We start from the raw sequence: 14,668 nt of genomic DNA, 5'->3' as shown, positions 1-14,668 counted from the left end.
TCCGAGGCCAAGAATTTAGCAAAATGCCAAATGGGCTTGGACTTTTATCTGGACACAATGTCCCAAGCTGTTGTCATCATTAGTGACAAATGTTTTGGAAGAGATGTTAATCCATCTGCTTCAGAGCCTAGCTCATGGAGACCAGGATGAAATCTAACTTGACAGGGAGCCAGATTGTCCCACATCTTCAGCTGGGACTTTCTTGCACCTTCTTCTGAACCACCTTGAGCAAGCCAGAGTCAGAGAGTGGGTACTAACTAGATGGGCCCTGGTATGGCAATCCCCTCATCAAAGCAGGTGAGGAGCATGATTTCACTCCTGTGAACAGAGCTTCAGCAAGGACAGTCTAGTGCCATAACTGCTAGATGGCAAATAAGGGGCTCATGATTGTGTGTGGGGCTTACTTCCTTCATTTGCGTGTTTGTGGAAGCCCGACACACTCGCTACTTCAGGGTCTCTGTGGTGGAAGGGACAGTCTGCGGCTGTGGCCTAAGCCCAGGATGTCAAATTGGTTTGGCTCCCTGGGCCAGGGGTTTGACAGCCTCGGTCCAAGCAGTGGCTTGACTCCAGTTCTGGCTCCATGCTAATATCCAAGTCATTTCTATCTCTGCTTTTCTTTGCAGTGGGCTCTTCCAGCTCTCTGAGCTCCGGAGGCTCGTGCAGCGGCAGACACGTGATCATGGGAGCTGGTGGGGAAGCTTTGGAAGCACCGTCTAGTCTGCGGTACACTTTTGCCGATGCCATCACGGCTAACCTGGAAGGGGCAGTTACATTCGAGGCCCCGGAGCTGCCCGAGGAGACACTCATGGAGGTGGGGGGCATCCTGGGGACTTACTGGAGTGGGGTGGGGAAGCCCTTCAAAAGCAAGTCTAAAAGATTAAGCCCTGGATGCTTGCAGCTTATGGTATCAGGTGCTGAGCATGCATTAACTGAGTTTCAGGAAAACTAGTTTACACCCTGTGGCCCATGAAGTACAATAAGCCAAAAATGAGTTTCATTGGAGTGGTCTGAAAGAGAGAGTGCTGCCTTTTAGGACTTGAGACTGGTTATTGTTATGACTGAGAGTCTAATTTTACTGTTGCCAAGGCAGTGATATCAGAGGCTGGAAATGGCTCTCAAAATGTGCACGTTACGTTTCGACTGAAAATTGGCTGTTTGTGTGGAAACTTGTTAATCTGTTAGTGATGTCTAGCCCAACTCCATCCAGCAAGCTACTGAGCATGTCTCATTACTGCCTTCTGCGTGCACTGGGGACTGGGTCGGCAACACAAACCCAGGCGAAAAAGCACCTAACAGGAAATGCACTTGGCCCCTAACAGGAAATTAAGTGCTGATGATGAAGGAGTGATTCTGACCTGAAAAGGGAGCTATTGAACCAGTTTTGTTGAGCTGAAAAGTCCCTACCTTTTCCCCCCACACCACCACAAACTGATCTGAAGGCATAACACATACTCCCATGGCCAAAACGCATTTGATCTGTACGTCAGGCTCTCCACTTCTGATAGAGCTGGAGGAGAGACCTAAGACCGTCTCGTATCCATTGAAGATCCATTGCAGTTGTATGTCTAAGGCGGCTAACTCATGATTCCAACATCAAAGACCCTTCTAGCTACCTGTGGAGACCTATGTGCATTGGCTTGAGGTTTAAGGTTTGAATTTGAATTTAAAAAAGAATCAAACATCAAACATCAAATTTGGTCTATTGGGTGTGCACTGACTTGCATGCACTGGCTTAGCTTTCTTGCCAGGCCATGGGGCTGAGACTAAGAATATCTGTGCCCCATTTTGGATGGAAGTTAACCAAACATCGAACCGCCTTTAAAAAAGAGCCCTAGAACGATGCAATCACTTCTTCTCTTGAGGGTCTGCAGGGAGCCTACCTACGGAAATGTCAGCTTCATCTTGTTAATGCTGTGCAGTTTGGCTTCAGATGTCTGCAGTGAGTCATTTCAGTTCAGACATCATTTCTGCTGAGTGCAGGCTTTCATGATCCATTCGCATGTCGCAAACCCTTCCTGGCACCAAACCTTTCTGGCGTATATGTAGCCTCTTGTGTGCCTTGTGGATCTGTCCAGAACGCAAACCCTGCAAACTTTCCACGCAAGCACCTGCTGCTGGGGGCGTTTTGAGAGCATTGAAATGTTGGCATTCTTTAAAGCTCATTCCTGATCCTTAGCCATGTTGTAAAATGTACATAAAAGGTTTTCTTTGAAAAAGTTCCAGCCTGTACAAACAAAATGAAGTCATACTTCTAGGAAGTTGACACGGTGCCGTGGTTTAAAAGAAAATACCCAGATGTATTAGCGCCCACAGTAGGAAAGGCTGAATGATGATTGATAGCAGGACTGGAAACTACAGTATAAAAAAAAAAACAAAAAACTTCCTCTCTATGAGGAAGGATCCACCTGGTAGTGAAGGTGCTAGCTTAGAAGTCAGGAGGCTCCAGGTTCCCTGCTCCACCACAGATTGTGTACGTGACCTGGCACAAGGCACTTAATCTCACCATCTCGGTTCCCACTTTTACAGAATTGGGATAATAGCAGTTCCCTGCCTTCCAGGGCATTGAGAAGGTGTGGCAATGGAAGTTGCATGAGAATATAAGGGCGTCTATACACATGATAGAGAGCTCTGCTCCTACATGTGCTAATTAGCACGTGTTGGAACAGACTCAATTAATCAAGTCTGCTGGAGCATGCTAATTGGCACACTCCAGCAGCTTCTGCGTTGCGTGTATTCAGTATCCTCGCAGTTCAAAATGACAGTGGGGCATTTTAACTAAAGCTCATCAAACAAGTGCCCCCACTACCATTTTGAATGCGTGACACTGAATACACATGACACTGCAGGAGCTTTAATTAGAGTGGGACTTGGAGCCACTAATTAAAGCGCCCTCCCCCTCTACCCCGGAGCATGTGTACAGATGCCCTGAGTGAGAGTGAGCATTAAACCAATCCTTCTATTACCCAGGATTACACCTGGTTACCAAGCTTGTGGGATGCATGTTTTCCTGTGAGGCCTGCCCCAAATCCGTACAATTAAAGGGTTTTTACTTCTGGCTTTGAGAGAAGAACTGACCCACAGAATAAAACACAGGGCACCTGTTTGCTGTTTTTATATAACTTGGTTGAGAATATTCAAAACGGGCTTTCACAGGAAGTTCTAATAAGTTAGAACCTGTTTAAAAAAAAAAAAAAAGACAAATCAAGAGGTTTCTACAGGTCCGTGTATAGCCAGTCTTCAGGCTAGTCTGTGTTTTTGTTCCACCTGTAAATAAAAAGAGCAGGTTAAAATAACCTTTATTTGGTAAAAATGTCAAAAAAAAGTGGGAACATGTCCCTTTGGTCTGAGCCCATTGCATAGAGAGCCTCTTTCCTCAGCAAAGGGAATTGTGCAGGATCTTAAATTTGAGGGCTTCAATGTCAAAGGCTCCCTCCCCTTTACTCCCTGCCGGCCCAAACAGCCATACAAGCAGCCTCAGTGGAAGTCTACCTTCACCGCTCTGTTCATGGCACCTGTCCTGCTTTAGGAGTAGCAGGTGACCTTGACTGAGGGACTTCGACCACCCAAATGGGAAGATCCCAGCATGTGCAATTTGAGAGTTGATGGCCTGGCGTGAGACACCAACTTGTTGTGTTTGTGTATTGTATCTGTGTAAGAGTTCAGGGTAGTGATTTCTGCCTGTTTTAAAAACCCACTGCCATGCCGTACACACCCTCTTGCCCTTGCCTCAGTGGCAGAGAGCAGAGCTGGCCCTATGGTGCACCGAACCTTTCCCTCCTCTTCGATGAATTCCCCGGCAGTTGCACAGATTGGCGAAGGCCTGTTAATGTCTGCTAGCAGGGCTCACCAGCTTTTCTAGGAAATTGCTTTACACTCTGGCCTGAGGCTCTCTGCTCCTGTAATGTGCAGGAGGACCTGGTGAGATCTGGGCTTTGATCTAAGCCTGCCCAGGACTACACTTCATTCCCAAACAGAGTAATAGCTCCCTGTTAGAATGACAGCCTCAGCTTCTGCGGTGTCATGACCCCTGCGGTGATGAGCCCCTTAAGGCACGGACACCGCTGGCAACGTGCCCGCCCTCCTGTTGTACCAGGCTCTGCTTGTAACATCTGTGTTGGCGTTTCCCTCTGCAGCAAGAGCACACAGACATCCTGCGCAGCCTGCGCTTCACGCTGGCCTTTGTCCACTACGTGATGGAAATCGCTGCGCTCAAAGGCAGCACCAGCGAGATGAGCAGCTCGGTGGCTTCTGAGTACCAGCTGCAGGAGAGCGTGGTGGCAGACCAGATCAGCCTTCTCAGCAGGGAGTGGAGGTGAGGCCTGGGAAGAGAGCTCTTGGCTACCTTGACCTTTTGCTAAGGCCACCATAGCTATTATGGATTGATCATTTTTCCTGCCTCCTTTCCCCCTGCTCACCATGGGAGTGTGTGTGTGTGTGTGTGTGTGTGTGTTCTGGAAAGTGCTCTGGGACACGTGCTATAAGTACACCAGCGCACTGATCTGTTTGCTCTGCAATGTGCTTTGTTCACAGCTATGCAGAGCAGCTGGTGCTCTACCTGAAAGTAGCAGAACTGCTGTCCTCTGGCCTGCAGACAGCCATTGAGCAGATCAAGGCAGGCAAGCTGTGCCTCTCATCCACTGTCAAGCAAGGTAAGAGCGCTGGGGGCCCAGAACAAGGGATGACGCTGGTGTTTTTTCAAGCACCTGAACTGTGAAAAGTGCTTGGGTGAGGCTGCAGAGCCCCTTTGGCCATTCCTCCAGTTGCTTCAGCAGTAATAGTCCTGAGTGAGCAGGGATCTGGCCTTCACCTGTGCACATCCCTATTGCCCACGTTACCCCTCCACACTGTACACCCAGTGCTCCAAATAAACTTGGCTGGATAGTTGGCAGCCCTTGCAAAGATATAACCTGCTTCCATCATTGAAGGCTCTGGAAGAGCAGCTGTTACATGTGCACACAGCCCTCTCCCCCTTCCCCAGGGACATTTACATGTCCTGTAGCCACAAACTCTGCCGGCAATTCATGATTTTTTTTTTTTCACGTGAAAGAAGCAAAAGACCAGGAAGAAAATACCTAATGGCAATGCAGCAAGTCTTTATTTGTTACCCTATTACAGTGTTCCATTTAATTCTGACCTGTGTTTCTGTCCATCATGAAAGGCGACTGTAATTCAGCCACCAATAAAAAGCTAATGTGTCTTTTTACTGCTTTTGGGACACAAGTTGAGAGTGTCTTCCAAAGGTACAAAGGACAATTAAATGCCAGTGGCCTTCTGCATACACACATCCGTTCCCTGCAGGTTGCTTTCTTTGCCACCCCTTCATTCCATTAGTTCAGGGTTTGTTACCCTCTAGCCCATGGATCTGAGGCTGTGAGCTTATGAACTGCCTAGCATTTCTGTTAAGCATTTGGTGGCAGGGAGGGACATCCTTCCAGGCCTGACAGGAACAGAGCTAGGGCAGTGCAGAGTTAATGCCTATTAGCCAGCAGTTTACAGATTTCCTTTTGCAGCAGGCACCATGTAGGACAGAAATATTTGTGTTGGCTTCCAGTGCATGAAAAAACTGACGGGATCCTGGAATCGCATAGGATCCAGTTCTGCAAATCTTGACTCGGAACAAGTAACTCTCACAGGGGTGAATCCCGTTGTAAGGCTTGTCATCATCCACCTCAAGAGAAACTTCTCCCTGCAGATTCAGTTTGTCAGGTTCCAGTTGGTGCTGCCACGTGAATCCTCCCAGTTGCCCTTACCTGAGTCTTTGCATGTCTCTATACCCAGCTGCTTAAGTATAAATGCTGTGGGTTGCACACTGTGTGTACTCTTAACAGGGCTTGCTTAGCAGTTTGAGTCATCTGTTAGCAATGGTGGGTTTTTTTTCAAGTGAAAGAAGCAGAGGACCAGGAAGTAAAGTACCTAATGGCAATGCAGGAAGTAATTCATTTGTTGCCCTATTATGGCTTTCCATTTGATTCTGACTGTTTCTGTCCATCATGAAAGGCGACTGCAATTCAGTCACCAATAAAAAGGTTTTCTCTTGTACTGCTGTTGGGGAAACAAGTGGGGAGCACAAAGGACAATTAGATGCTCAGTTTCCATGGGTTCTTGATGGGCATTGATCACATAACTGTGATTGTGCCTTTGGGAAAGGTGGTGTGGATAGTTATAAGAGCACTTACAGAACAGCCTGAAGCAGAGATGAGCAAAATATGGCCCACCAGGTGACTGGATCTGGCCTGTGGCACTCCACATGGAGCCATGCCCTGCCTGCTCGTGCTGGGACAGCCTGCACCAGGCTCCCGCCAGTGCCTGCCAGCCCGGGCCCTGGCCAGTGCTCAGCTTGCGCTGGAGCTGTACCCAGTGTGGCTGCAGCTGGGTACCGCTCTGTACCCCCTGCCTCTAGCTGTGGCTCCTGCTTTTGATCTTGCCCCTGCCACGTTGCACTGTGGTGGGCAAGCAATTTCAGCTGGGAAGCTCCTACCACAGTCTGAGGCTGTGGCTGCCTTCTGCTGGAAAGCAGCCAGGATCGGGAGCCGAAGCCGGAGGTGTGCATGCTTCCTAGGAGCGGCTCAGCGTGGTGGGGCAGGAGCAAGAGGAAGAGATGCTGCTGGAGGCAGAGGGTGCAGAGCACTACCCAGCTGCAGCTGCACTGGGAACAGCCCCCTGGAAGCTGCTCCTGCCCCTGGTGTACTGCACTGTGCCATGCCACGCCGTTTTGGGCAGGCAGGCAAGCGGCTTCAGCCGGGTGGCTCCTGCCCCAGCACTGGGGCTCCAGCTTCAGCTTCTGGCTACCTTCCCAGGTTCTGGAGCCAGAGCCCCATGTGCTGGAGCTGGAGCAGCTTCTAGTGAGCAGAAGTGGAGGTGCGGGTGCAGAGCAGCACCCAATCAGCTGTGAGCACTGGCAGGAGCACAGCATGGGCTGCCCTGGTGTGAACAGGTGGGGTTCGGCCCCACGCGGAGCACTATGGGGGCAGCATGGACCGCACTGCTCAGGGCAGCTCTGCTGGACGTGCCCCTGCCCCCTCCCGCCCCTCACCCACTGCAGGGTCCCGGGACCTAGCACACAGGCAGGCCCCCCTACATGCACACATGTACCCACACACACCCAGAGGGCAAGGGCATGTGATCCCAGTCTCTCCCATCCCATTGCTGACCACTGCTCCCATCTACCCACAGCCCCATAGTGAATTTTGGTGAGTTGTTGGGAGGAGAGGGTGTGTGGTAGTGCTGACCTGGCTCACAACACCTGATCAAAACTCCCTATGTAGCCCTCAGGCCCAAATAATTGTGCAACCCTGGCTTAAAGCCTTGTTGTGACTGGGGGAAACGAAACCAGCTCCAGAGCCAGGTTGCACTAGAGCCATGTGTTGGTGTTGTCACGTCTCATTGCCAAAGCCTGTATTGGTAATGCAGGCATTTCACAGCTTCTGTGTTGCCAAATAGCTGACTCTGCTTTAAGAGGAAACATAATGTCTTTGCGGTGCTCTTCCAGGGCCCTGTGCACGGAGAGCAGGAGGGGAACGGGAAGTTGAAACAAGGCATTTGTTTTCCTTTCACCCTAGTTGTGAGGAAGCTGAACGAGCTGTATAAATCCAGCGTGTCCTCCTGCCATTGCCTGAACATGAGACTCCAGAGGTTCTTCTTGGATAAACAGAAGCTCATGGATCGAATCAACAGCATCACAGCAGAGAAGCTCATCTTCAGCTACGCCGTGCAGATGGTAAAGACCACGCAGCCCTTTGCAATAAGGTCTAGATCGGGGTTGGCAAAATGCGGCCCGGGGGCCGGATGCAACCCGCCAGGCCATTCTATCTGGCCCGCTGGGCCCCTAAAAAATTTAGAAAATTAATCTGCCTTGGGCTGCCTGTCATGTAGCCCTTGATGGCTTGCCGAAACTCAGTAAGCGGCCCTCTTCCCTAAATAATTGCCTGCCCCTGGAGATGGCTTTGTAGCTAAGGATGACTTGTTAATGGCTCGCAGTGAGGTGCTCGGAAGGACTGTTTAATGTCTGGCTTTTGGGTGTCCTTCACTGGGTGTGGAAAGGGCTGAGAAGGGTCATGTGCAGTCAGGTGAATGTGATGCAAGGGTGTCTGGCTTCTTTGCCAGTATTGCTCCCTGGCATAACCGTGGGTGGGCTCTTGCTGGCAGGTGCAGTCCGCAGCCCTGGATGAGATGTTCCATCACAGAGAGGATTGTGCGCAGAGGTATCACAAGGCTCTGCTGCTGATGGAGGGGCTCCTGAACATCATCACCGAGCAGGGGGACATCGAAAACATTAATAAATGTGAGCAGCTATTCATTCAAGTTCCTTCCAGCACACGGATACTCTTCACACTCTGTGGGTCGAGGGCTCTGCTACACAGGGTCCTATGGCCAGGGCTTCATTCTCATGGATCCATCAGAGCCCTCCTCCTTTAGGCTCTTGATAGCCAGGTTGCAGCGCAGCAGAACCCAGGTGTGCCGTTCCCTGCTCTGGGCTATCTTCTGAGAGCTGTCCTACAAAAAGACTGCCAGGGTTTGAGCACAACCCTTGGCTGTATGAAAGATCTTGCACAGGGAGATGCACTGGCAGCAACAAAGGCTTGGATTTGGTTTCTATCTGGGATCATTAATTTGATTACACAGGCTACTAGGGAAAGTGAAACAGCAGTGTGATGGGTGCACAGCCCAGTAAGAGCCCAGGCAGGTCTAGCTAGCATTTCGGTAGCCCTTTCCTCAGTTCCATCCCCTACCCTCAGGCACAGAGATCCTTGAGGTGGTGCCAGTCGATAGTTTTCATAAGCAGTTGACTTCTGTATCCATGCAGCCTGATCTCTGCTCCCCTTCCTGCCCCACCCCCACCTCTCCCTCTGAGTCCTGGAGAAAACAAGTGGTCCTGTTAATTTTCCCATCCAGTGACAGAGTCCTTTCCGTGTTAGCTGTGCCAGGCATTCACTTTCTTAGCAGCTTCCCTCTGTTCTTGTGAGCAGGCATCACCTCCCACTGCCTCTCCCGCAAGCTACATACAGTGATTTAGCGTTGTGTCTAAAGTGCTGATAGAGCACAGGTTGAGATTGTGTTCTCCCTGCCCCCTTCCAGCTGGGATTTCGTTACCGCTGTCTGTTTTAAATTGCTGTAGAACAGTGATGACCAAACTTCTTACCCTGCAGGCCAGATGATCAATGCTAGGTTGGCCCGTGGGCCTGATCCCAATGCATGGCGCCTGAAATTTTGGTACTGGGGGAGCAGCAGCAGTGTTAATTGCCACTGCTCCCCTGCCACCAACGCTCCAGACCCGTGGGGCGTGAAATGGCTCCACACCTGAGGCTTGAGCACCCTTGCTGTAGACTTTTTAATCCACGATGCATGACTGCACTGTGCAAGGTGCTATACAGACGCAAGACAAAAATTGTCCCCATTCTACTGAAGACCAGAAGTGAGATGGGTGCAGACAGGGTATCCAAGGTGACAGTGAGATAATATTGATCAGCATAATACACAGGCCATGACCAGTGTGATTTTTTTGAGAGGAGAGCAATTTTACTATTGGCATAAGCCACTCCGACTTGCATAGCTACAGTCCATTGATTTTTATTTTTATTTTTATTTTTTTTTTATTTTTTTAGTGGTGAACTTGGGTCCTTTCTGAGAGCTTGAAGCTGCTGTCAGGATCACTGCCCAAAGCTTTGTGCCCCAAAATCTAGTGATTCCTATTCTCAACTTCTCTCTTAAGGGAAGCTGTTAAGTCATCAGCTTAACAACCATCAGTTAAGGATCTGATGCTTTGTCTCCTGTCAATCTTGTTTAAGCTGACCATTGGTGTGGGGACAAGAGGCTCATTTTCCCTTGGTGTCTCTCCCGCACAGGTAAATCGTGTATTGAACGCAGACTATCTGCTCTGTTATCGGGGATCTGCGCCTGATTTCAACCCGGCTGCTCTCAACATGCCTCGCCCCAGCTGTTCACGTTCACGTTCCGCTCGTTCGCTGCAGCAATGGAGAAAGACCTTGGCTGTGGAAGACAAACTGCTTGATCCTCTTCTGTGTTGTTTTCAGGAAGGTTTTTCCCCAGACAGGATTTGGATTCCCTCTTAGGGAATTACAGCAGCATTAAGCGCAGAACCGTTCCCCAGCGAAAAGACTGGGTGAAGATGTAGCAGAGACATATTGGGAGGGATTTCCCCTCTCGTGGTGGAGGGGAACAAGGATAAAATTCTCCTTCTCCCTGCACTTTGAAGGACAAGGCTGCTGACTACCCTTCCCACTCAGAGCCGGGGTGTTCTGGTGCTTCTCCATTGCCGGCAGTGGAGGCACCCAAACCGCTAGCACTGGGAAATTTGAAGGTGGGATTCTTAAGCTAACTGAGGAGAAATCAAGGCCAGTTGCATACCTTCCCCACCCCTGCTGGAAGCCAGGCATTAAGAGCTTTCTGGTGATCCGAAGCTCCTCTCTTTTCCCACCCATCCCCATCCAAGCCTTTTCCCCATGCTCTTCCTTGTGTACTGTTGCTGCCTCTGAGCACTTACCATATGGCAGAGTCCCAACATGCAGGGAAGCTGGGTCCTTTGTTCCCCTGAGTGTTGCTGAGGCAGCTCCAGCCTTCCTACAGACTTCCTGAGCAGTGCTGGAAACGTGTCGCTCACGGGGAAGCTCGCCTGAGCCAAGCATGAGTGGGGACCTCGCTTCCTCCACCTTGATGGGGCACAATACAGGAAAAGGACTTAGCTATAAAGTTGAGGGGGAAATGATCCAAGTGTAACATTCCTGCGTTGAAAGGAAGCCAAAATCTTTCCCCCTCCCCAGTGAGGTCGATAGCTCAGACTCTTGGCTGTTCAGCTTGGCACATCAGTACATATCTAATGTAAGGAGGCGCTATGTTTAGTTGTTGGGTTAGCAACCCTCCGCTCTGCCCTTCCTTCCATCCCCTTACCCTAAGAAACACTAGCTTTGTGAATCAAAGGAGCACTTTACACACTATGGAAACTTTGAGAAGTTGACTTTGCGTCATGCGATGATCCAGGAACATCACGACTGTTAGGAATGCTGTTCTTTTATTCCTTTCCTCGTTTCCTGGTTGTTTTTATTGCACTACGTGTGTGTGTATATATCGATATGTATTCCCGGGGCGAATATATATCAATATATATTGTGTGTGTCATTGGATGTATTTAACTGTACTGTATCTTGCGCATGGGAGGCAAACAGCATCACCGTGTCCATGTGCTGTTTCTCCTCCGTGCCAAGCAAAACTGACTTGGAAACCTGCAGTACCAAGAGTTTCGTTTTGAGGTTGGTTGGTGGTGGTGGTTGGTTTTTTTCTTTTTAATTATTTTTTTATTTAAGTGTTCTCTTAAGGACAGTCAGTATAAAGCTCCAGGCTTTTGAAGAGCTCAAGAACAGATTGAGGTCTTTACACACTTACAACTGAAAATGCTTTTTTTTTTTTTTATTTTTTAATTTTTATTTGCTGCTTCGTTTTTATAAAGAGCTCTGTTAGTGTTCTGTTGTACGTTCGGCAATTCTTTTTAAGAGACTGTGTAGCCAAAACAAGGCTGTGCGTGTGAGTGGCTGAAGTCCCGTGTGAGGCTTGGATGCATGTGAGGAAATACCTGGGTGTTGCCTTGTCGATTTGGTTGTGTGCGCGCACGCATATCTTTTTAATTTATCAGAGTTGTGGCAGTATTTTGTTAGCGCTGGGCAGAAAAGGAGCCTCAGTGGATGAAGCACGAATCTGGGGCGCATAGATTTGGGGGGTGGGAATAGGATCATAATTGGCACACGGGATGGAGGAATCCTTGTTACTCTCTCCATAGTTTTTTTTGCACGTTTTTTGTGTGAATACTCTTTTCAGGGGGGGAACAAAGCTACAAAGAACAACCCTCTTGACTTCTGGGCTGGCTTCCTCAATAGCAGGGTGCTATCGGTGGTGCAATGAAAATGCTTATCAGTCCGTAGATGCTCTAATCCCACAGGGAGTTGGAGCTTGCGGTAGGTGGCTTACACCAGTGCTTCATTTTTTTGGCTGCTGCATCATTTCCTTCGCAGCCCACTTCTGCTGTGGCTGTGTATGACTCAAATCAAAGCGAACCTGCGGCCGGAGATGATGAAAGGAGAAGCAGACCGTTTTGGAAAGGAGCACCACCAGTTCCACGAGGGGCCATGATGCAAGTGTAAACCTGGATACAGCATGGAAACAGGAAGCCGGGACAAACCTGAAGTAGATCATAGACACCTACTAGTCACCTCCATGGACACCCCACACACAATAGCTTATTGCCAAGGATCAGTCACTTGCATCTCAAGATTCGTGTTTATGCCGCAGGTTTAATGATCTGTGTACATGGCAGGCTCAGCGCTAACCTTCCAGCTGTACGTAATTACTTGAATGTATCAAAAATTGTCCACATCCAACATATATATAAATATATATTGCTCCAAAAAATTGTGGTTTACAGACCTTCAACCAATATATATTTTCTCAATACTTGAAACTTAGCCACTGGGCTTGGATTTAGAGAAGAGAGAGAAAGGAAAAAAAAAAAAAAAAGAATAAAAACAAGAAAAAAGAAAGCAACAAAAAAAAAAAAAAAAAAGAAAGAAAAATATGAAAAGAAATAACCTGACAGATCATTTCTTTGGCCATCACTTTGGTGATTTTATTTTTTACCTAACCGCATGTAGCGTGAAACCAACTTTTTTTTGGTGGAAATAAGTATTTATTGCTTTGTAGACAATAAGGAATGCAAAACAAAAAAAAAAACCCCCCCAAGTAAAAAGAAAGAAAAGAAAACCAACAATGAAGTTGCTAGTATAGTCCACTCACTATCGTTACGGATTTGTTACTGTTGCAGCGTTTGTATGTAGTGTCTTAAATAGATTTCAAGAAACCTCAGTCTAATAACACGTATCTTCAGGTTTGTGAGAAAGTGTATGATGTTATTCTTTATAAGGTAATGCTTGATTCTTTGTCAACATTTTGTTTGTTTTGTTTATTTGTGTTTTGTGTGATTTTGTTATTTTTTTGGGGGCTTTTAAATTGTATAACACCCGTTTAAGAAAATAAAATTGGTTTGAAATTTGTTAGTGATCTGTGTGTTTCAGTACTTACCTGCTGCTTGTTCGTGTAAGGGCAGAAGGCAACCCTGACTATATTTACTCTCCTAGCACGCTTCTGAATTAGAGGCGTTGTTCTCCCAACTTCACACCATCTCGCTCCCTGGTAAAGGCCAAGTAAAGGCTAAGTGAGTTACCCATAACCACCCACGAGGTGGGAGGCAGCTTGAGGAATTCGGCCATCTCGGGCAATGGGCCAAAAGATTGCACCGACCTTACTCCTCAGGTGCTCGTATTCTCCAGTATCACTTGGCGTTCAATGTTTTGTATCTGCATTGTTCTGCTGGCCCTTAAAAGGGATGCCCAGGTTTAGGTTAGCTGCAGGATCATAGCGCTGGAACCACTTGCTGTGGCTTCAGGTTATTGCTGAAGGGTCTTGGTGTAAAAGCCTGGTTTAAATGGTAAAAGCCCATGATCAGGTGAAGCCCAAATACTAGTTTGTGTGGAGCGTATGTTCCAAAGGCTTTTATAAGAGCAGTTAGAAACCTCTCTCTTAGCTTGACAGATGGCATTTTTTCAGTGCAGTAATGTATTGCCATACCAGCCACGTGCTTGAGAATAGGTGTGGGTAGGTAGGGCGTTGTTTGAACTTGGGTTAAAAAGTCCCCTGCAGCAACTGATGTGACTTGAGTGCAAGAGCTGGCAAATGAATTGGATTTGTTATTGAACACTTGGGAGTCAACATGCAAAAAAAACCCACCCCAAAAACCTTCCCAACAAACAAAGGAAAGGTAAACCAGGTTCTTGAAGCCAACCACACTTTTTTTGTGGTCATCTTCATGGCTAGATCAAAATGATATTGTCACACGTAGGCTAGTAGCGCTACCAGTTGGTAAAGGTGCTTGATACCTCCAGGTATTGGGTCCTGGTTTTTCTTTGCTGATAACGCCACCAAACTGGAGACATTTGGAGTGAAATATTCCATGCCTGGTATTTGTTTTAGGTTGAATTGATCGGAAAAATGTCAACCCCCAAATGATTTGGGTGTTTCTCAGAAGAAGCCTGTGGGGAGAAGTGGTGTTTTGTCCATGTTCAGAAACTCCAGTGACTTTCTTCGGAAAAACTCTGGCACCCTCCTGCCTTAAAACAGGGACTTGAAATTTGGAACGGAGGTGGTCATTGTGTCAAGGATTTGTCTTTTGCCATCCCCAGGAATACCCACTCAAAGTTGACTCTCAGCTTTTTTTAAATATCTCAGTTGACGCATGTTCAAAATTAGCAGCCTAAACTTTCTAAATGGACAGAACAGGATCCCAGAGGCGTATGGCCACGTGGCAAAGAGCACCAGGACAGGGGCAGGTTGGAGAAGATAGGGTAGAGTATATCCTGCTGAGGAATGAGCAAGTCTTGTGTCCACTAGAGCAGACTTACCTCCCAAAGCCAAGATTGCTGAGTCTTGCTGTTTCCCCTCATGGCCAATACCTGAGAAACCTCCTGGGACCAAGTCCCATTCCCTTCTCCGTGCACAAAGGATAACAGCTTACTACTGCTGTGAGATATTCAGCAGTGGTCAGCAAGGCAGACTTTAAGGCTCCAACCCCACTGTTGGCTTTTGCATAATGTCTTGTGACAAGATCATT

The 14,668-nt window shown here is 48.1% G+C and overlaps 1 protein-coding gene across 1 annotated transcript in view; it reads left to right on the top strand.

Annotated features, from left to right (window-relative positions):
- The window catches only part of ULK1 (unc-51 like autophagy activating kinase 1), a 91,127-nt gene extending 78,069 nt beyond the window's left edge, over nt 1-13,058 (top strand). Inside the window, 6 exon segments of the mRNA XM_025195649.1 lie at nt 624-811; nt 4,134-4,312; nt 4,531-4,649; nt 7,560-7,717; nt 8,146-8,281; nt 9,843-13,058. Of these exon segments, the coding sequence (XP_025051434.1) occupies nt 624-811; nt 4,134-4,312; nt 4,531-4,649; nt 7,560-7,717; nt 8,146-8,281; nt 9,843-9,898 (836 nt within the window). The 3' untranslated portion in view covers nt 9,899-13,058.
- Nucleotides 13,059-14,668: the final 1,610 nt, after the last annotated feature.

The sequence above is a fragment of the Alligator sinensis genome, unplaced genomic scaffold (assembly GCF_000455745.1).
Source record: "Alligator sinensis unplaced genomic scaffold, ASM45574v1 scaffold628_1, whole genome shotgun sequence".
Taxonomy (NCBI): domain Eukaryota; kingdom Metazoa; phylum Chordata; order Crocodylia; family Alligatoridae; genus Alligator; species Alligator sinensis.
This window is presented reverse-complemented; position numbering and strand designations above follow the sequence as displayed.